The 23,210-nt window shown below is 47.8% G+C and overlaps 1 protein-coding gene across 1 annotated transcript; it reads right to left on the bottom strand.

Annotated features, from left to right (window-relative positions):
• Positions 1–613: 613 nt before the first annotated feature.
• Positions 614–23,006, bottom strand: EHD2 (EH domain containing 2). The gene is made up of 5 exons (XM_075260311.1): positions 22,252–23,006; positions 18,622–18,719; positions 9,104–9,516; positions 2,544–2,708; positions 614–2,300 (listed from the first exon to the last, which is right to left on the bottom strand). The coding sequence occupies exons 1-5, from the start codon at positions 22,653–22,655 to the stop codon at positions 1,764–1,766; spliced, it is 1,617 nt and encodes a 538-aa protein (XP_075116412.1). The 5' UTR covers positions 22,656–23,006; the 3' UTR covers positions 614–1,763.
• Positions 23,007–23,210: the final 204 nt, after the last annotated feature.

The following is a 23,210-nucleotide window of genomic DNA, read 5'->3' as shown; positions in this document are numbered from 1 at the left end:
TTCTCTCCTCTATCCTATAACCCTATCTATCACCGAGCTTCTCTCCTCTATCATATAACCTGATATATCACCGAGCTTCTCTCCTCTATCCTATAACCCTATCTATCACCGAGCTTCTCTCCTCTATCATATACCCCTATATATCACCGAGCTTCTCTCCTCTATCATATAACCCTATATATCACTGAGCTTCTCTCCTCTATCATATACCCCTATATATCACCGAGCTTCTCTCCTCTATCATATAACCTTATATATCACCGAGCTTCTCTCCTCTATCCTATAACCCTATCTATCACCGAGCTTCTCTCCTCTATCATATAACCCTATATATATCACACAGCTCAGCTTCTCTCCCTCTATCCTATAACCCTATATATCACCGAGCTTCTCTCCTTCTATTATATCCTGCTCTGTCTACTGATATTGCAGCCCCGGTAGAGAACAGACCCCTGTTCAGACTATTATCATCCATTAAAATAGAGATAGACAGAAATCTCCCCCGGTACGATAGTAATACCAGACGGAGAGATGTAAATCTGTCTATTAACCACAAGATTGCAGAAATTCCATACTAGACATAGTAATGTATATACACAATATTTATTCCATGTAATGCATAGACTGATACAGATCAATATTAGCTGTTTTATTTGCTTTCTGAGCACCAGTATTACATAGTAGTCAAGTGTGCAAGTTATTCCGATGTACAGACATGATTCGAGTCATTAGAAACAACCAGGCTGTGAGCAAATCCCGAATTTATACCAGAGATTATACAAAACTTCACAGCTATATGGTATGAGGATGGATTCATTACAGGGACGGACATAGTATATGGGCCCTTGGATTCCGACTGCTACTGTGCAGGGTGCAAGTCATGGACAATCTCCTTCATGGTGCTCCTGAAAATCCTTCACTGGTATTATAAATGGCCCCTGGTACGTGGGGGCCTTGGAGTTTCAGGTATCCACCAGTTATCTGCAGTCTGTTATGTAGCAGTGAGCCCCAAAGACTGTAGGGCCCTATACAGCTGCACACATGGTATAGCCGCCCCGGGATAAGCTCTGAGGACTGAAACTAAAGAAATTTCAGGTCTGCCGAGATCGGGTCATGTTCTTTTATTATTTATTAATCAGATACATTCTTTTTATGACCACAGAAACCCTGTGATTTTATAGAAGCAAACATGTATACAAATATATATATATATCTTAAAGGCATAGATAAGGCATAGAGGTGACCTGCTGCATATGTTCCAACCAGTGAGGAAAGCAGAATATACCAACATTACGTTTCTAGTGTAGATTATGTAACAACATACATGACGGACAGCTCAGATTCACAATAGGACCGACCCATGCCAACCCATTCACATGACCAATCCCATCCAGAGGGGGTGGGTGACATACACCATAACCATTGTCTTACAGAGATGTGCTGGATGTTGCATGGATTATCATGTTACAGTATAACTTTGACACTATTGGCCGCAGTTGGCGGGGTAGACCCGGATTCTTCTATTACACTTTGGTTCTTTGCTATAATAGACCTCTTTTATCCAGTCTTTCACCGTATGCACTTGCTGCCACCCCCCGTGAGGAGCTCTGAGCTTCTAAAAAGGGTAAGTAACTTGGATATATTGAAGCGGACACAGTGTCTGTCGAGTAATTTTGCTTAGGTTAGTATCATTTGTTGGAGAATGTTCCTGTGAAGGACATCGAGTTTGTGAGTGTGCAATAGGTTTGGAAGCCGAAGATCCTTTATTCAGCAGAGCCCTTCTGTCGCCTCTTGGACGGTGGCACTAGGTGTCTGGGCAACTCAGGAGGAAGCCCGTGCCCTTCTAACTTGACTTCAATCAAATGACTTGCTAAAGCAAACTCTTCATCATCCAGCATGCCATCACGATCAACATCAGAAAGTTTCCATATCTTGCCCAGGACGGAGTTGGGTAACTTGGTTGTTATCATCCAGTTCTTTGCCTTGGTGCCAGTTAGTTTGCCGTCGGTGGGAGCTAAGTTGAAGAAGATCTCGTCGTATTTCGGTTTGTCTTTGGTAACCACCCAATCCTCATCGTCAATGCCTTCCAAGATGCCGTCCATGGAGCCTTCAATAAAAGGACCGTTGTGGGTGCCGTCAAAGGCTCCTCCTTGTACAACATTGTCAGTGGTTTCCAGGTCTTCCTGGCGCAGGAGGGGCATCAGTTTGGCAATGTCGACTGTCAGCAACTCATCGAGAACTTCTATCATATTCAACTTCAGGGAGTGAAACTTGGTGAAGTCGTGAATCATGAGCTGTTCCTGTAGGACGACAAAGAAGAGGAGTCTTAACGCTAAGTGACTAACGTTTGTACGACTAGGCAGGAACGTGTGGTCTTGGTTTCTATGGGATTCAACTACGTGATCTTTGTGTATGTTAGAGTTATATGTGTCGGCTTATGATAGACCACTTGGTCAACAATTGCCAAGAAGTACATGGTACAAAAGCCATAAATCTGGAGATATGTGGCCACCACAACACATGATGATTGGAGAGATAGTTACCTGCATCTTGGCGCAGTCAGGGAAATCTCCAGGAGAAATGTGATGTTCTAGTTGGATCTTGGCATAAATAACAGGTAACTCATTAATAAGCTTATTCTTCTTGTTTTCTTTGCGGAAGACAGACGGCATCTCCTTCTTTAGGTAGCTGATGATGTAAGCGTGGACCTGCAAGGTAAACCAGTGATGAGAAATTTTGGCAACCTCTCCAAACCATGTAAGACTTCACCGTATTCCATTTACAGGGATATCCGCCCGTCAAGCCTTCATGGCATATCCACAGAATATTCTAGAAATTCTCTAGCATTGCGTCCATCATCTATACATTGATCGTAATGGAAAATGTGGTTGCCGATAGCTAAATTGTATCAACAAGGAGTTTGTGGGACTCGGGTTCTAGCAATAGGTTAGTGTCCCAATGGAAGGACTCCCACTTATTACAGCACGATACAGGGGAAGATCATCTACAGCATCTTATATACAGCACGATATAGGGGAAGATCATCTACAGCATCTTATATACAGCACGATGTAGGGGAAGATCATCTACAGCATCTTATATACAGCACGATGTAGGGGAAGATCATCTACAGCATCTTATATACAGCACGATGTAGGGGAAGATCATCTACAGCATCTTATATACAGCACGATATAGGGGAAGATCATCTACAGCATCTTATATACAGCACGATGTAGGGGAAGATCATCTACAGCATCTTATATACAGCACGATGTAGGGGAAGATCATCTACAGCATCTTATATACAGCACGATGTAGGGGAAGATCATCTACAGCATCTTATATACAGCACGATATAGGGGAAGATCATCTACAGCATCTTATATACAGCACAATATAGGGGAAGATCATCTACAGCATCTTATATACAGCACAATATAGGGGAAGATCATCTACAGCATCTTATATACAGCACAATATAGGGGAAGATCATCTACAGCATCTTATATACAGCACAATATAGGGGAAGATCATCTACAGCATCTTATATACAGCACAATATAGGGGAAGATCATCTACAGCATCTTATATACAGCACGATGTAGGGGAAGATCATCTACAGCATCTTATATACAGATCCTTGCAGTAGCTCGGATGTCAGCTGATAGGTGTAATAGCCCCATGTAAGACATATGTAAAACTCATTATTATGATCTGCTCCCTCCGCCCTCATTCATGGTCCCCGTTTATTGTCTTCACTTTTTGTTATGGTAAGACTTTGCTTTTGGCACAGAAACGACGAGGCCTAAACGTTGCGTCTGACACTTGTGGTGTCTCTGCTCCGTCCACGTCACCGTCTTTCTATCGGCATCCTGCTCTTTTCCTGCTAAGGAAGCAAGAAGAATTCTCCAGAGTTGGCAAGGAATAGCGGGGACCACAACATCAATAGAGAGAATGGTAGGAAGAGCGAGCGGGCGGGAGCGTGAGACATCTAACACTTCAAGGGGAACAGGATGACAGAAAAGCTTTCGGCTTCCTTTGGGACTGACACCATTAATGACACTGACTCGCTTATCTATTTCAGATGAGACAGGAACCATTGGATGTGAGATAAGATACAACCTGCCCCAGCCATTGCCCTTTCTGTCTGCAAATGCTCGGCTTTATATACTGCAGATTTCTAGTTTACTGGTGGTTAGGCCTGTCCGAAATGTTGGCCATATTGCCTTATCATCTACTTGAGGTCCATCATTGGGATCTATTGACTATCTTGGCTTATCAATGCCCACATGCCAACCTTACGCTACCTCTGCTATAACGTAAGTCATTGCTTACCACTTGTACCTTTTTTGCTTTACCCTTCGGCTCATCAATGTTGACCACTTGGGTAGCAACTTTGTCCCTGTAACATTTTGTGTAGATGCCTCAAGATGGCGGTCTCATAGTCACGACGTGGGAATAGTCCTATCATCAGGTTTCTCCAGAATGATCTCAAGAAGAAATAGCAATTGGTGGTGTTGAAGTATATGGAGGATTATTTCGCTTCCCTTGAGATAAGACACCACGGTCTATCGCTCTGCATTCCCGATCCTGGTTGTACTGCTATAAACAAGAATCTCCAGATGATACAAGTGTGCTGAGCCGAGATGTGATTTATGACCAGACCTTGTCCGGGAGCCCATAAATTCTGCCTCCTTTCCTGCCCTTTTTGTCGTGCACTTTCTTGCCGTCCGTTGACCTGCACAACACCCTAAACAAAACCCTTGGGGACATGAAGATCCCTAAACAAGCTGCTCCTCAAATAGCCTCCATATCCTGAAGTGATGAACTTATGGCAGGAGCCATCCAAAAACTCTCCCATGGAAGGACCAGGCTGTAGATTTACAAAAAACCTGACAGGTCGTAACTCTAAGACATTTTAGTAAACAGTTTGGGTGGAAGCCACTTAAGATGTTCAGCTTTCCTGCCTGGAAGGTTTTGTGCAGTTCATTGGCCGATCGAGACCTTCAGGAGTATTACGAGGCTGAAGCGGCCCATAGACCTTGTCTTCAGTAGTGGTTGGCTTGTCCTCCTTCTACCCCTATACCCATCCCAGAGTCATTCTCTGATTTGCCCCCGTTGCCCCAGTACTTGGCCCTGAGCTCACTGCTGCCTATACAGTATATAAGGTTATACAATACCATGACTTATATAGGATATACCGTGGATGTGTCTACAATTTGCTGTGAGCCTTACGACACACTTTTTGCAGTATTTTAGGCCTAAGTGCATTACCTCATCTCGGACAGCGTTCCCCTGATCCCTCCAGGCCGTCCCTCATCCCATAAAACACTTTTACAGATGTCCATACACTGCGGCTCTATACACCGCCCTCCCTCGGTGAGGAAATCCCATACACGGCTCTCATTAACAGGACAAAGCAGGGGGGACACGGTGAGAAGGTGACAGGAAGAGATAAGGAGGTCCGAATGTTTCCAGGCAGTCTCTGGAGCCATCGGCTGGCTTCCCAATGTAATCATACAAGCACGTACCTACACTATGCCCCCACCCACCGCCAACAAACAAGTCCCCCAAATTATTGTTATTCGGTGCAGTGATCCCGGGCAACAACTCATGTAGATTGTCAAAGTGTCCAGGTGTCAGAGAAAGAGCCAGAGATGGACATGATCGGCTGACCATCTAATGTGTGTGGGGGCCTCACTACTGCCCCAATGGGAGATGTGGGGGGAGCAAAGGATGGGGCAGATGGATTATAATATGATGGATCCTTTTGTTTGCAGTGGATAAGATAAAAGGGGTCTGGCAATATCTTATTCCAAAATGTAAGGACGGCTTTAGATGGGACTTGTAAAACTACAGACATAAGACGTTAGATAGTGGCCGATGTGTGACTAAATACCCAAGAATGGGGCAAAACCAATCTGCCACAAAAATCTACTAAATCTACTTGCAGCTGTTCGATGGTGGCCATAGCTTTAAGACCGTGGTTAGATCCTTCCAAGATAATCGGCCTGACTCCTAGGTAACAGCAGGGCTTCTGTATGGTCAGTTCACCACCTGGACAGTATCCGTAGGTTCTCCCGTGTCCAGCTGTCACCAAACAAGAGGAAGATGAGACGCATGGACTATCAAACCCCCCCACCCCCATAGACTATTAAACCCAACCTAAGCCCCCCCATCACCTGTCTACCCCATACCCACCGACACCCAAATGCCCCAAACAAGAACAAGGAGACCCTAAAGACTCTCAAGCCCCCAACCCACGAACCCCATACCCATCCCCCTCCACCACCCCCAACCTTCTTTCTGCTTTGGTAACACCAAACGTTCTATTCTTTGGTAATGCTAATAAAGCTCATTTGTATCTTGTATATGCATGGGCTGTATATGAGTACCCCTCCCCTCTGCCATGTCCTTAGTCCTCGAGTGGTACGGGCACGCGCTCTGCTTTCCTATAGACTTGGGGGTGTCACAAATCGCCAATGTCCTCATGAGCCCATTTCCAAGGCCCCCTGCAATTCCATAGAGTGGGACGAAAGTGTAGCTACCCCTAGCGGTGACGATACCAATGGGAAGGTTTCTGTAACATGGCAGGAAAGGATTCTGTTTTTGGATTTGTTGGCTGGAGAAAGTCGCACCGCCAGCTCTCCAGTGTTCGGCTCTGTTCACACTGCCCTCGCCGCCTCCTCCTGATTTCCCTAATTCTGCTGTTTTTTCCTACATCAGTCTTTCCATTGACCTGGCTCCTTCCCACCTCTCCGTCCTCCCTCACTACATTCTCCCCTCTCTTCCCTCTCGCTCCCTCGGTGAGTAAACTCGCAGGAATTTGCTGGCTTCGGGTCACACTCCATTTTCCCAGCCTGGATGCCAGAGCCAAAAAGAGAAGCAAATGAAATCATCGGCTGTCAGAACAGGCCCGGACGCCCATGTACCCTGCACCCAAATATAGAGGACGCTATATACACCCAAAGCCTTATTATATCTGGTCTCAAAAACCTTAAAGGAGTCTCCCACCACCAAAATCTCCTGTAACCCCTTATATGCTGGGCAGGGGCAGGTTAGTGACACAGTGGACAGACCTCTTATGTGTTATAATCTTGCTGACAAAATCGACTTTTAATCTATATATAGAAGAGCTGTTTGGTGCACACGGGACGAGGCCGCGTCTTCCAGGAACACCCCAATAAAGGTTGACGGGTCCTGATGTGCAGTAATCACCCTGGAATTGTCGCTTATAACTCCTTATGTTAGGAGTCAGTGCTTAGGGGTGGTCACAGGAGAAAATGGACTCTATGAAAGGTGCGGCCGCACCCCGGGTGCACCAAACAGATCATTTGCATAGGAGTTAAAATCAATGGCAAGATTGCACTAAAGCCATGCGATGTCCCGGAACAAAAACAACAATTTTAGGCATCTTTACTTAGAACTTTGCATTTTGCTGTTCTTGAGTTGCTCCTCCTGGAAATGGACAACAGGGTATTACTATGTCCCTTATCAATAAGATGTCTCTATACAGTCTGACAGTTTCCGCATGTATTGGCCAGTGTCAGAATGTGCAGGGAAATATCGGAAATGGTAACACCCAGTAGTCAGTTTCCAGAGGATTAACAGAGGAATAGCACAATGCAGAGATCTAAAGCAAAGATACTACAGAATTGTTATATCATTGGGGTTACAGATATTTACTATAGCTGACGCGTCCGGATAAAGGAGTCCGTCATTGTGTAGTGCAGACATTCAAAAACACCCCGTATAGAATCCCAGGGTCATGCTCGGCCCCCGCAGACCCTGCACCAGCTATAGCATAGACAGTCTGTCTATTTGGCCCGGGTTTCCTTGGCCTGATCCTTTAGACCATCCCCCACAGCCACACTCCCAGACATCTGTATAAGACCACTTGCATCCTCAGAGTAATTCCTCGCTGAGTGATGATGTGACCTGATAATCGGACACACGCTGACTGTTTATGTTCTCACAATGGGGGTCTCCATATTCACTTCCCCTCCCAAACACTGAGCTGGGTTATATTTTCTGTAGTGCTAGGACGTACACAGGAGGGGGCGCCGGCCCCTGCCCCTTCTCATATCTGACTGCTGGGCCTGTTTATATTTTGGTGGGAATGATATAATCTTCACCTAAAGGACTGATCTTGTGTAAATGCCCCTCTGTTTACCGCGGCCTCGTCTCTATAGTGTGGCCTCAATCGATTAAATATGCAAAACCGCGCGAGCCAGAAAGTGATGGTCAGCTCTGGGTAGTTAACGCTTCCTCGGATCACAAACTTGCCTGAACAGTTCTAGGTCCCTTATAGTTCCTGGTGAGTTTATTTCCTCGGTTTGATTCCGCTTGACCGTATACGACCTGCTCCGAGAATTTGACCGGCCTTGACCTTGCCTGACTACGACTACACACCTGTCTGAATTATCAATCTAATGGGTGTTGCAAAGGGTGAAAATTAGGAAGTCAAATTTGCACAAGAATTGCCATGCTGTGGATTAGAGGATCTGCGGTTCCCTCATTGTATTTTTCTGCTGTATGTGTGTTGGGTTTTAGGACTCCTCTACCTGCTTGATCGTATACAACCTGCCCCGAGAATTCGGCCAGCCCTGACCTTGCCTGACTACGACTACACCCCTAACATTTAGGTTACCAGCAGGGTTGAGCCGATCTTGAGATTTCAAAATCCAATTTCCATCACTTTCCAGCCGATCCCGATCGTGAAATTTGCTCGATCGCCGATCGGGATCCGATCTTTTCCGATCCCTTCGCTCAACCCTAGTTACCAGCCTGCTTTCAGCTGTTGCTAATAGAAACAGCCTAGAGATCTGGAGGATGTGCGGGGTCAGTCTGAATGATCAATCTAATGGGTGTTGCAAACGTTGAAAATTAGGAAGTCAAATTTGCATAAGAATTGCCATTCTGTGGATTAGAGGATCTGCGGGTGCCTCATTGTATTTTTCTGCTGTATGTGTGTTGGGTTTTAGGACTCCTCCACCTGTGTCCTACTGGAAATTGTTGCAAATCTGATCTGAACGTTAATAAATTAGAAAAATATGATAAAAATACATTGGAAAAAAATACAATAAAAGTTGTGCCTTACCCTAACCAGCCGCGCTCTCTTCACCAGGTCGTTGAGCTTGCGCAGAGCCGAGTTCCTCGGCAGGTTCTGGATGTCTTGGAACAAATCCTGCTCCTCCAGCTCAAACAAGCGTCTGTTGTTGGAAATCATTAGGGGCTCAGACCAGAAGGAGCCGATGTAGACCCGTAAAACTTCAGGTGTATTGAACACTTTGCCCAGGGACCACATCAGAGCCCCATAGACACGCATCAACTGCTGGGTCTCCACCATGTCGGCCTTATTCAGGACAACCCGTATTTTGTCCTCATTGCCCTTTAGGGCTCTAATGGCCTCGGAAAACTCATCTGATATCTCCAACTTGTGGGCATCAAAAAGAAGAATGATACGATCAACTCGCTCGGCGAACCACTGTAGGACGGAGGGAAAATCGTAACCTGGAAAGAGGGAAAACAGTCAGATTAGGCCCAAAGGGTTGGAGAAAAGCTACGGGGAAGAAGGGGTTAAAGATTCAGTATGTTGGGTAGACATTACAGTGCTATACGTTCTCTTAGGCTAGAGAGGGGTTAATAACACACAATCTATTCCTTCAGATATTGAGGCATGGTAAGAATATCTCTTATTTCTGGATTCATTTTAGAAAACCCCTTTTTATCCCCCTGTCAATGGTTTAGCCACAGACTCTTCTCCTTGTGGGACCTCAATGTTCAGCCCTAATCTGTGGAGGAACCTCGTAGTAAGAGTTCAACATTCCTGCAGCACCACCACAGGGGAAAGGAGGTACTGCATGAGGTCCACTAAAATCATCAGTCTGTTAGTATAAGGCCTGGACTTGTTGGGTCCTCCATAGCGTGAGAGTCTATCCTTGTAGCTTGTGGCTAATAGACAAGTATCCTGACTAATGGGATTATTTCTAGTTTCTCAGAATTCCCTAGATTTATATATTGGGATATAATCAGGATTTGGACAAAGGATTGGACATAATAAATTTCAATATGCCCAATCATTCCTTTCTCTGATACAATCTTTTGGGGAGAGTTGGACAGCTCCCATACACAGAAGAAAGCTGACCCAAATTGGATTGACTTTTCTGTAATGTATATTAAGGTCCTAACCAGTGTTGGACCGATGCACCAGAGGATCCTCCGATAGTTCTGGGATCTAACACAATAATGGTCCAGGAGAAGAAACCCAAATTTGGAGGATATTATGGTCAATTTCATAAGGGTTGTTGGAGAATCATTTTATCCAATGGGCCCAAGAAAGTCCATTTTGACCCTGGTCTTACTACATGAGCTTAAATAATTCCTCTGGGGTGTGTCTTAGCCTCTAGGGTGTGTCTTAGCCTCTAGGGCGTGTCTTAGCCTTTAGGGCGTGTCTTAGCCTCTAGGGTGTGTCTGTCAACAAAGTGTCGACTGATTCTAGTAGCAGCTGGCAGAATTCTAAATGTACTTGGCAGACACTTCAGTATTGGTCAGTTCCATTGCTTTGGTCCATCATAAGAGGAGACCAAGAAAAATTATGGCAGGGCCAGATCTGTTAGATGACGGGCCCCAGCACTGCCTGATAGGTTGACTATATTGAGGCTTCAGTTCGGAACACAGTCTAATGCATACTTGCCCACATTTTCCCTACACGCAAATCACATGTATTTTGGGAATGTTCCAGGCCCCCTTTTGGTGATGTGGGCACGAAAGTCATCTGGCTATGCCTGTTTTGGTTTCATGATTGGTTCATGGCATGCCCACATCACCTATATAATAAGAGAGTGGCTGATGGATACAGGAGTGCTCTACTAGGCCCGGCAGCTCTTCATGGTGTCTGGGGGGTCATCCCCTATTTTGGGAGCCTCTTGGACCATCCTGGATATTTGACAAGTATGGCGTAATATAAGATTGTAGTCAAGTAAAGATGACTGAACTCTCTATGTAGATTGCACCTATATATCGGTAAAGGAGCACCAACACTTTAAGAAGCCCCCGCCGCAGCGCTGCACGCCTGACCGCCATCATGGTCCTATGTTTATTCACAGTTTCATAGAAGATCTCAGATGACGTTTGGAAAGATTTGTGAGGAGAAGTGAAATCCGCAGATTATAGGGAGATGTAAACAATTTATGTATCCGAGGACTCGAAATAATTCTGAGATAGATGAGAGCGGAGACGGCGCGGCAGGTTTACGTTACTGTAATTACACTTGTAATAATTTGTGCTGTTTCTCTTCCATTTCTAAGACGCTTCATAAGGTCAAACCGGAGCAAGTTTTGTACTTATAATCCTGGTACATTCTTCACTGATGTCTGTTAAATATCTCACACCTGCCCCCATAGAGAGCAATGTGGAGGGTGCGGGGGTAGGGGGAGCGTTATCGTAAGGTTTAACTCTTAACTATCACCAGGTTGGCTAAGAAATACCAGACGCGAGACTAGAACCTCAAGGAGCAGGTGAAAACCAAGGCCTTTACAGCATATATGATGCTGCTACAGTGAACTGTGAGAATCTGCAGCTGCATCCCCCTCCTCCACATTTATACCAGATAAACTTTTAGGTGACTGAGATGGTTTATGAAGCATTGCACGGTGCAGGAACATACCTTGTACATACCGGTCTCTTGAGGGTAATATTGACCCCTACACTGTGGGACCAGTGGTGACCCCCAGATTACTCGGGCAATAGGTGTCCCTAGTGTGACGAATGTGGTCCTCTGGTGCATAGAGGGGTTATGGAGGTAGCTGTCATACCCAAGGCCTAGTGCCTGAGGGGACCCAAGAGAAGATAAGAAGAATCTGCCACCATGGAAGATAAGGATATGGTAAATGGTACGTGGCCGGTGGGAAGTGTTTTTTTTGCAGATTTTGCACTGGGACAGGTTACACCTCTTACTCGTGAGCGCCCCTGTAGACTGAATACTCAGATAAACCATAATGGCGGACAGTATGACCTAATTTGTCATGGGCTAATCTCCACTTCTGTGATGGATAACGGGGTTAACATTCATTATTCACCATGTTTCCTAGTTCTGAGGTCCGAGTATTGTCCGCCCCCTCCCCCCCTTTCCTAATATGTTGTCACTGATCTGGCCGGGCACAGCGCTGTACCCTCTGGCGGGCAGAGATAAGGCTCAGTCCCATTGTTAGTAGGACAGAGATTGTGCGTTACAGATGGGATGTGATTTCATTATTTTCTCGGCTGGCAGTCAGATGTTCCCCTCCTCCCCTCCGCTCCATCCCTGCGCTCTCTCCCTCGCCAACTTACAAACTTTCCAGCAAACCCGTGCAACCCACAGCCTTTTTAGGAGATGTAAAACTGGGAGGGAGCGGAGCCCAAGGGAGCTTGAAGGCTGAGATCTTGGAAAGAGAAGTTTCTGGGCAGCTTAAGTGACAGCCACAAACTTGTGCGACTACCCGAAGCGCAGAACATTAACTCACTGACAACTCTCATATCTGGGGACTTCTTATTTGCAGCACTTGTGGCATCCAAAGCCTAGCACAAAGGTGCAGCACAACCGCAGTCACAATATGCAACTTTTATCAGGTTCAAGTTGTGAAACTTTTTGTAGGGCCTCTTCAGATTTTTCACAAAAGTTGCACTTAAAGGGACACTCTGGGCAAATGAATGCACAGTGTTATACATAGTAGAGGCCGCAGTACAAATAAGAGTCAAAAATAAGAACCGTGTAGTCCTTCTGAATGTACCAGGTTCGGTTATGTGTCCTCTGGAGACTCCCAAGAAAAGGGGTGACCTCCCGCATGAGCAGGCAAATCTCCCGGGCGGCCAGGGTAGCTGTCACTGTATGTGACCTGGGCAGTTAATGTCTGAAATGGGTGTAAGGCTTGCACATTTACTGTCCACGTCACAAGAAAGGGGTGTGCTGGTTTACAAAAGGGAGCCTTGGCACGCCCAGTGCAACCCAACAATGTTTGCGTCATGCCATTCTCCCTGCAGGCTGCAGCCTAATGTTGGCAGGTATGCCTCCTCTGAGACAAATACAACAAAATGTGAAATATCTGCTTTTTATGCAAAAAATTATTTGTTTTTAACATTTTCCTGCAGTGCATGTTCAGTGGTTACCAGAGACTGACATGGAGGTCCTGTAGCATCTGGATGCCGATGACTGGTGACCCATAGACCCTTCCCATGTAATATAAAGACATAGATGGAGGACATAATACATCTTATTGTGCAATACTCCTTTTCCCCTGTGGAGGCGCTGCAGGACACTTGTAAGGCTGATGTTACAGATCAGTTACAGCCGATCTCTGAGGGTCCCTGGAACAGGAGCAACTTTTTGTCAGGGTTTCCTTCTAACACAGAGAGATTATTCCAATGGCATAAGATGCTGAGATCAGAAATTCCAGCATAGAAAAAAGGTAATGTGAAATAAATATGGCTCCCGAATAGCAATACAGTCCTGGATCAAAGTTAGACCTCTCCCCTGCAAACGCCCCCGTCCCCCCTTACACGGGTAACTCCTCTGTTTATGCTGCTCCTTAGCAACGATCCAAAACATACCATGGGAGGGATACCCCGGCTGAGGGGGAGTGAGGTAGGCACAGGATTGCCCTGGGCTTCCCCAGACTTATTATTAACCCCCCCCCCCCTCCCCTCTATACACCCACACACACATATCTGCACATACATGACACAAGTGGAGATTATCAGTAAGGAAAGGAATTTCACATGGAATGCAAACAAAATCCAGAAGATTTTCCACTCCTGGCACACAAAACCTGGAGAGATCCCTCGTCTGTACCCTGCAGTGTACAAAGAGTTAACCAGCTGCAGACACATCCAACAATGAACATTACACAGAGACTGAATTCATGTCTGACACAACACTGCGAAACATAGCAACGGAGGCCTGGACAGCGAGGAAAAATCTAGAAATGTTCCGATCAGAAAATGCTGCCCTCTGTACAGAGAGTACCCGGGCCAAGGCGCCCTCCTTATACTGGTATAGCAGTGCCAGGGCGCCCTCCTTATATACATGCAAGGTATATCAGTGCCAAGGTGCCCTTCTTATACTGGTATAGCAGTGCCAGGGCGCCCTCCTTCTATACATGCAAGGTATATCAGTGCCAAGGCGCCCTCCTTATACTGGTATAGCAGTGCCAGGGCGCCCTCCTTATATACATGCAAGGTATATCAGTGCCAAGGTGCCCTTCTTATACTGGTATAGCAGTGCCAGGGCGCCCTCCTTTTATACATGCAAGGTATATCAGTGCCAAGGTGCCCTTCTTATACTGGTATAGCAGTGCCAGGGCGCCCTCCTTCTATACATGCAAGGTATATCAGTGCCAAGGCGCCCTCCTTATACTGGTATAGCAGTGCCAGGGTGCCCTCCTTATATACATGCAAGGTATATCAGTGCCAAGGCGCCCTCCTTATACTGGTATAGCAGTGCCAGGACACCCTCCTCATATACATGCAAGGTATATCAGTGCCAAGGTGCCCTCTTTATACTGGTATAGCAGTGCCAGGGCGCCCTCCTTATATACATGCAAGGTATATCAGTGCCAAGGTGCCCTTCTTATACTGGTATAGCAGTGCCAGGGCGCCCTCCTTCTATACATGCAAGGTATATCAGTGCCAAGGCGCCCTACTTATACTGGTATAGCAGTGCCAGGGCGCCCTCCTTCTATACATGCAAGGTATATCAGTGCCAAGGCGCCCTCCTTATACTGGTATAGCAGTGCCAGGACACCCTCCTCATATACATGCAAGGTATATCAGTGCCAAGGTGCCCTTCTTATACTGGTATAGCAGTGCCAGGGTGCCCTCCTTATATACATGCAAGGTATATCAGTGCCAAGGCGCCCTCCTTATACTGGTATAGCAGTGCCAGGGTGCCCTCCTTATATACATGCAAGGTATATCAGTGCCAAGGTGCCCTTCTTATACTGGTATAGCAGTGCCAGGACACCCTCCTCATATACATGCAAGGTATATCAGTGCCAAGGCGCCCTCCTTATACTGGTATAGCAGTGCCAGGGTGCCCTCCTTATATACATGCAAGGTATATCAGTGCCAAGGCGCCCTCTTTATACATATACAAGGTATAGCAATGCCAAGGCGCCCTCCTTAGATACATGCAAGGCAAATGATAGTGGCAAGCAGCCCTCCTTAAACGTATTATAAATCAATATATATAGGCTCCCAATGACAGTTCGTATAACGTCCTTTACATGGAGGTAATTTATCGCCTCTCATATCTTTAGGTCAAATACACGCTCCCATTACTTGGTGTTTACACGCGGGTGCCAGGAGGCAAGGAGCCAGGATCAGAACCATGGCCGCTCCTAGAGAGAAGGGATATTTCCATAAACAATAGCAGATTATGTTTAGATCAGTTAATGGTTGCAGGTTCCTGCTGCCCTCTGCCCTTCCCTTCTGCGAGTATACAGGATGGGACGTCCTGCACTATGTCTGACCCACAGCACTGGACCCTCTTCCTATAACTTACCTGTTTCCTAGTCATAGGCTGCAAACAAAACGTCAATAAAATTGGCGCATGAAATACATTAAACTGCCGCAGCTACGTAGAGGTCAGCCCATAAACCCCCGACTTGTCCCATAGGCCAGACACTGCTCAGGGACTTATAGCTTCTATTATCTGATATATAGTATTATAGTGTATAAACTGTGGCTCACACTCCTATAGAAAGCCTGTGAGTCCTGCTCCCCCCCCATATAGAAAGCCTGTGAGTCCTGCTCCCCCCACCACTCATATAGAAAGCCTGTGAGTCCTGCTCCCCCCCCACTCATATAGAAAGCCTGTGAGTCCTGCTCCCCCCCCACTCATATAGAAAGCCTGTGAGTCCTGCTCCCCCCCCACTCATATAGAAAGCCTGTGAGTCCTGCTCCCCCCCCACTCCTATAGAAAGCCTGTGAGTCCTGCTCCCCCCCCATATAGAAAGCCTGTGAGTCCTGCTCCCCCCACCACTCATATAGAAAGCCTGTGAGTCCTGCTCCCCCCCCACTCATATAGAAAGCCTGTGAGTCCTGCTCCCCCCCCACTCATATAGAAAGCCTGTGAGTCCTGCTCCCCCCCCCCACTCATATAGAAAGCCTGTGAGTCCTGCTCTCCCCACCACTCATATAGAAAGCCTGTGAGTCCTGCTCCCCCCCCCACTCATATAGAAAGCCTGTGAGTCCTGCTCCCCCCCCACTCATATAGAAAGCCTGTGAGTCCTGCTCCCCCCACCACTCATATAGAAAGCCTGTGAGTCCTGCTCCCCCCACACTCATATAGAAAGCCTGTGAGTCCTGCTCCCCCCCCCACTCATATAGAAAGCCTGTGAGTCCTGCTCCCCCCACACTCATATAGAAAGCCTGTGAGTCCTGCTCCCCCCACCACTCATATAGAAAGCCTGTGAGTCCTGCTCCCCCCACCACTCATATAGAGCCTGTGAGTCCTGCTCCCCCCACCACTCATATAGAGCCTGTGAGTCCTGCTCCCCCCACCACTCATATAGAGCCTGTGAGTCCTGCTCCCCCACCACTCATATAGAGCCTGTGAGTCCTGCTCCCCCCACCACTCATATAGAGCCTGTGAGTCCTGCTCCCCCCCCCACTCATATAGAGCCTGTGAGTCCTGCTCCCCCCACCACTCATATAGAGCCTGTGAGTCCTGCTCCCCCCACCACTCATATAGAGCCTGTGAGTCCTGCTCCCCCCCCCACTCATATAGAGCCTGTGAGTCCTGCTCCCCCCACCACTCATATAGAGCCTGTGAGTCCTGCTCCCCCCCACTCATATAGAGCCTGTGAGTCCTGCTCCCCCCACCACTCATATAGAAAGCCTGTGAGTCTTGCTCCCCCCACCACTCATACAGAAAGCCTGTGAGTCCTGCTCACCCCACCACTCATATAGAAAGCCTGTGAGTCCTGCTCCCCCCACCACTCATATAGAGCCTGTGAGTCCTGCTCCCCCCACCACTCATATAGAAAGCATGTGAGTCCTGCTCCCCCCACCACTCATATAGAGCCTGTGAGTCCTGCTCCCCCACCACTCATACAGAAAGCCTGTGAGTCCTGCTCCCCCACCACTCATATAGAAAGCCTGTGAGTCCTGCTCCCTCCACCACTCATATAAAGCCTGTGAGTCCTGCTCCCCCCACCACTCATATAGAGCCTGTGAGTCCTGCTCCCCCACCACTCATACAGAAAGCCTGTGAGTCCTGCTCCCCCCACCACTCATATAGAGCCTGTGAGTCCTGCTCCCCCCACCACTCATATAGAGCCTGTGAGTCCTGCTCCCTCCACCACTCATATAGAGCCTGTGAGTCCTGCTCCCCCCCACCACTCATATAGAGCCTGTGAGTCCTGCTCCCCCCACCACTCATATAGAGCCTGTGAGTCCTGCTCCCCCCACCACTCATATAGAGCCTGTCCTGCTCCCCCCACCACTCATATAGAGCCTGTGAGTCCTGCTCCCCCCACCACTCATATAGAAAGCCTGTGAGTCCTGCTCCCCCCACCACTCATATAGAGCATGTGAGTCCTGCTCCCCCACCACTCATATAGAAAGCCTGTGAGTCCTGCTCCCCCCACCACTCATATAGAGCATGTGAGTCCTGCTCCCCCACCACTCATATAAAGCCTGTGAGTCCTGCTCCCCCCACCACTCATATAGAGCCTGTGAGTCCTGCTCCCCCCCCACTCATATAGAAAGCCTGTGAGTCCTGCTCCCCCCACCACTCATATAGAAAGCCTGTGAGTCCTGCTCCCCCCACACTCATATAGAAAGCCTGTGAGTCCTGCTCCCCCCACCACTCATATAGAGCCTGTGAGTCCTGCTCCCCCCACCACTCATATAGAGCCTGTGAGTCCTGCTCCCCCCACCACTCATATAGAGCCTGTGAGTCCTGCTCCCCCCACCACTCATATAGAGCCTGTCCTGCTCCCCCCACCACTCATATAGAGCCTGTGAGTCCTGCTCCCCCCACCACTCATATAGAAAGCCTGTGAGTCCTGCTCCCCCCACCACTCATATAGAAAGCCTGTGAGTCCTGCTCCCCCCACCACTCATATAGAGCCTGTGAGTCCTGCTCCCCCCACCACTCATATAGAAAGCCTGTGAGTCCTGCTCCCCCCACCACTCATATAGAAAGCCTGTGAGTCCTGCTCCCCCCACCACTCATATAGAGCCTGTGAGTCCTGCTCCCCCCACCACTCATATAGAGCCTGTGAGTCCTGCTCCCCCCACCACTCATATAGAGCCTGTGAGTCCTGCTCCCCCACCACTCATATAGAGCCTGTGAGTCCTGCTCCCCCCACCACTATCAGCCTATAGACATAATCTAGTACCATAGTGATGGACATTGGACTGAGGTCTTAGAATGAGAAGAGGCTTTGAAGTTCTCGTTTATGTTCTTTTGCACAACTTAAACAAACTGAAGTCTTTGGTAATGGTGTTATATACTGGGTAATAAGGATGTTATATACTGTATGTTCAGCAGAGGATACATTGTATTCAGATACATTATTTGATACATTGTATTATTCAGTATTCGATCCCTTCTGTCCTGTGCTGGGCACTTACCTCGGCTCACCCGCTGCTTGGCCCCAGATAAGATGCCCGGAGTGTCGATGAGGCTGATGCTTTCCAAGACCTTGTTGGGCAGATGGGCGCACATGAACCTGTCCAAGAGAATCACAAAGGAAGCTTAACCGAGATAGAAACCATAGTAAAATAGTAACAGAAATATCCGGGACATCAAAGGGGAACCTGAAGAACCTGTGGGCCATCGTGTGGCTGCGTCTCCTTCAGTATACAGAGCCTTTCCTTCCACATGGGAATGTCCATAGACATAGAGGGACACAGGGACGTGGAAGAGAGGGACCTGTTTATTAGGTGAACGCTCATTGACCAGGTGACCAAATAAAGTTGCACGTTGCATTCAAGATGGCTGACAATACTTGTAACTTCCTGTTCCCAGTAAATGTTCAGGAACGCAACCGGAATCTGCCAATGTTTTTACTGAGAGGCAATGAGTGCAAATGGAGCAGCAAACCAACCATGAGCATGGAAATGGTGCGACCACGTGTTCCCTTCATATGGGGGTGTTGAAGGGACCAGTTGGGGACCCCCACCAATTTAGTAGGTATTCCCAATTAAGTGGATAGAGGATAACCTAAAATTACTGGAATACCCCTTTAAAAGTAATGTGTGCATTTACACAAACAGCGCCCCCCTTGTCCATAGGTTGTGTGTGGTATTGCAGCCCAGCTCCAGGGATGAGATTCAGCACCGTATACTATTGGTTTTGTATCCTGCTCGTTTATATGCCCCTCAGTTTGGATACGTCAGTAAATGTTCTGGGTACATGCGTGTCTCCGGAAGCCGAGCCCATCAAACATAAACAGTGACAAGCTAAGAATATTCGAGATCCTGTCAACTAGGAAATGTCCAGGAGCTGCTGGAAGGGGCCGGGACCTGGATGAATATCCGCACAAGCCTCAGCATAACCCCCGTCATCTCCTGAGGGTCTCCTACTCTCTATGATGGGGGTACGAATCGCCTAACAAAACTGGATCTGTGATTGTGGCATTAAGAGATACCGGCGGCCATGTTTGTTACCTATGAAATACAAGGGGCGGACGTCAGTATTCAGCACCAGCTCCTCTATGGTAGTGACTGACACCATAAGATCTGTACAGGCGCAGGGGGATCCGGCGGAGTCACCGGGTGCAGCAGGAACTGTTAATAGGCAACGGTCTAACCGTATTTATTATGAAGGGGTATTCGCCATTACTTTATGATTGATGGGGTTTGTCCAATCCTGAAGAGGCTGCACTACTGATTTACCCCCACACCCCCTGCACTACTGATTTACCCCCACGTCCCCTGCACTACTGATTTACCCCCACACCCCCTGCACTACTGATTTACCCCCACACCCCCTGCACTACTGATTTACCCCCACACCCCCTGCACTACTGATTTACCCCCACACCCCCTGCACTACTGATTTACCCCCATGTCCCCTGCACTACTGATTTACCCCCATGTCCCCTGCACTACTGATTTACCCCCATGTCCCCTGCACTACTGATTTACCCCCACGTCCCCTGCACTACTGATTTACCCCCACACCTCCTGCACTACTGATTTACCCCCATGTCCCCTGCACTACTGATTTACCCCCACACCCCTGCACTACTGATTTACCCCCACACCCCTGCACTACTGATTTACCCCCACACCCCTGCACTACTGATTTACCCCCATGTCCCCTGCACTACTGATTTACCCCCACACCCCCTGCACTACTGATTTACCCCCACACCCCCTGCACTACTGATTTACCCACACACCCCCTGCACTACTGATTTACCCCCATGTCCCCTGCACTACTGATTTACCCCCACACCCCCTGCACTACTGATTTACCCCCACATCCCTTGCAATACTGATTTACCCCCACACCCCCTGCACTACTGATTTACCCCCACATCTACTGCACTACTGATTTACCCCCACATCCCCTGCACTACTGATTTACCCCCACACCCCCTGCACTACTGATTTACCCCCACACCCCCTGCACTACTGATTTACCCCCATGTCCCCTGCACTACTGATTTACCCCCACACCCCCTGCACTACTGATCTACCCCCACACCCCCTGCACTACTGATTTACCCCCACACCCCCTGCAATACTTATTTACCCCCATGTCCCCTGCACTACTGATTTACCCCCATGTCCCCTGCACTACTGATTTACCCCCACACCCCCTGCACTACTGATTTACCCCCACACCCCCTGCACTACTGATTTACCCCATGTCCCCTGCACTACTGATTTACCCCCACACCCCCTGCACTGTTTTTCCCTCCACATTAGAGTCACCACCAGGGAGTTGCAGCTTGTCCCATTAAGGTGAGTGAGAATATTTGTAGTTCCCTGCACCACCAGGATGAGGAGCCACTGTGCAGAGAAAAGACTGATACTAAGGCTCTATTCACACCTGCGATGTAGGTAAATGAACAGATACAAATATATTTCCTTCCATTTGTATCCTTCTGCCATTGAGTTCAATCTTAAAATACAGATTTGCCACTTTCTGTTGTGGATCAATTATTTTTTTTAGAAAAACTGATAACGTAACAAAACCGCGGTGCAGAAAATCGCCTAAATCAGCGCCGCGGCCCCTTCCTTCTCAGAATCGTGGTTATCTCAGAGGGCAAACCGACAGGGAAACACCTACCCCCCCATATAATTGCCTCCCAACCATATAAGTCCCCTCCCCATATAAGTCTATGGAAAAAACAAGGGATTTTTGCAGGTGAAATTACAATGTTGCGTTTTCCTGCTGCGAGTTCTTTCTGTGTATTGAAATCTCATTCACTTCGCCGACATAAATGTACCCCAGAATATTGCCGTATTGTGCGCCAAAACACCCGAGGTCCGCGAGTTACACCTCATATTCTATGTGTCACTTTCTAACAGTTTGTGTGTCATGTGGGCGGGGCTTGGTAAAAAGGGGTGTGGCTAACACCAGTTACTAAAGCCAACTAGTAACTGGTGTAAAGTCAGACTAGACCAAGCACGTCGGATTATCAGTCGCCGGATTATCAGTCGCCGGATTATCAGACAGGATTGGGCACTTTGGAAACACTGCCGCAGTTTAAGACGGTCGGGTCTAACAGTGAGACATTTTCGATTATCTGCCCCGTTACGATTTAGGCCTAATGGAAAATAAAGGCATTGCTATACGGGGAATGAGATTTCATTTTTGCTCATCCACACGTTACAGAAACAAACACAGCGAAAAGACCTAGACCTATAGGGGGGAGGAGAAAACACAAAACTCAACGGTTATAACACAAGTTATATTTGCTCCCACTCTGTGTGTTTTCTGCAGAATTTTTAGCTACGATCGCTTTAAAGGGATTGTCCAGGATTAGGAAAATGATTCCTGCCTTGCTCTATAAACAGCGCCCCACCTGCAGCAGGTTGTGTCCGGTATTGCAGCCGAGCTGAAGAGAATACGGCTGAGGTTAAATACCGCACATAACCCATGGACAGGTGTGGCAGTGTTTTTGGAGGAAGGCAGCCATGTTTTTCTACCCCGTACAACCACTTTCCCAACTGGAGAGAAATCACATTCCTGGAGGATTCTCGGAGACCTCCGCTCAGGTCACCCAGCGCAGGGTTTTCACTTACCTGTTCAGAAAGGTGTTCCCAAACGGGTTGAGCTTGCGGAATGGTTTGTTGGGGTCCACCATCAGCGCGTTCCCTGGGATGACCCCCTCAGTCTCTCCATGCATGACCGCGATGAAGGAGTCGGTGGTGGGCTCAGGTCCGATGCGACTCCCTGGGATGTCCTGCTCCAGAAGATACTTGATGAAGGTGGTCTTCCCGGTGGAATATTGGCCCATGACCAACACCATGGGCTTGTTGTCAAAGTCGGCATCTTCCAGGGCTGGAGAGTGGAAGTCGTGGAACCTGTAATAATCTTCTACTGGTTTCAACTTCTTCTTATACAGGTCCTTGAGACCCTCAGTGACCGTGTGGATGACTTCAGGGGTCTTCTTGTTCTTCTCGTTCTTCTTCATCCAGCTGAACATTTTCACAGTATTTTTTATTTGTTTTCACAAGGTTTTTGTCTATTCTTTGCTTCACCTCCGGTTCTTGGGTTGATACGAGAAGTCTCTGGATCCTTCAGGCTTCTCTTCTATCTTCTCCTCCTGCTCGGCCGCCCTCTCTTGTTTTGAGATGTCAGTCTGAAGCTGAGCCCACAGACGATCCAAAAAAACGTAACAGGACTGGAAAAGAAAGGCAGGAACAGGGTGTGTGCGAAGGAGGCAGGAGGGGATCGTAGGGTGGGGAATGTGGGACCACCTTTATGTTTCAATAGTCAGTGTTAATAGGTCAACTAAAGACGCTTCACTTTCCAAACCCCCAACATAAGAGGATGCCAAAATAACAGTGGAAAACAGCTGTACGGAGAGATGTATGAAAGGGGGGTATTCCACTCCCTGGGTGCCCACCCCACTAAAGGAATGTACAGGGCCGCTCTAAATGTCAGGCTAGGGAATATGGGTGTCTCCTGCCACCTAGTGGGAGAACATGGAACAGAGAAAGTAAAATCCATGGAAAAGCAATAAAATAAGTCGAGTTGT

The sequence above is a fragment of the Leptodactylus fuscus genome, chromosome 11 (assembly GCF_031893055.1).
Source record: "Leptodactylus fuscus isolate aLepFus1 chromosome 11, aLepFus1.hap2, whole genome shotgun sequence".
Classification (NCBI taxonomy): Eukaryota; Metazoa; Chordata; class Amphibia; order Anura; family Leptodactylidae; genus Leptodactylus; species Leptodactylus fuscus.
Note: the sequence above shows the minus strand (reverse complement) of the source record. Positions and strands in the feature narration are given on the sequence as shown.

Bases quoted from the DNA above. Each gene is read 5' to 3' on its own strand.
- EHD2 (XM_075260311.1), bottom strand. From the start codon at position 22,655: ATGTTCAGCTGGATGAAGAAGAACGAGAAGAACAAGAAGACCCCTGAA. The intron at 18,720-22,251 runs GTAAGTGAAAAC...TCTCTTGGACAG, and splicing joins GGGAACACCTTTCTGAACAG to GTTCATGTGCGCCCATCTGC. The intron at 2,301-2,543 runs GTAACTATCTCT...GTCGTCCTACAG, and splicing joins CTGACTGCGCCAAGATGCAG to GAACAGCTCATGATTCACGA.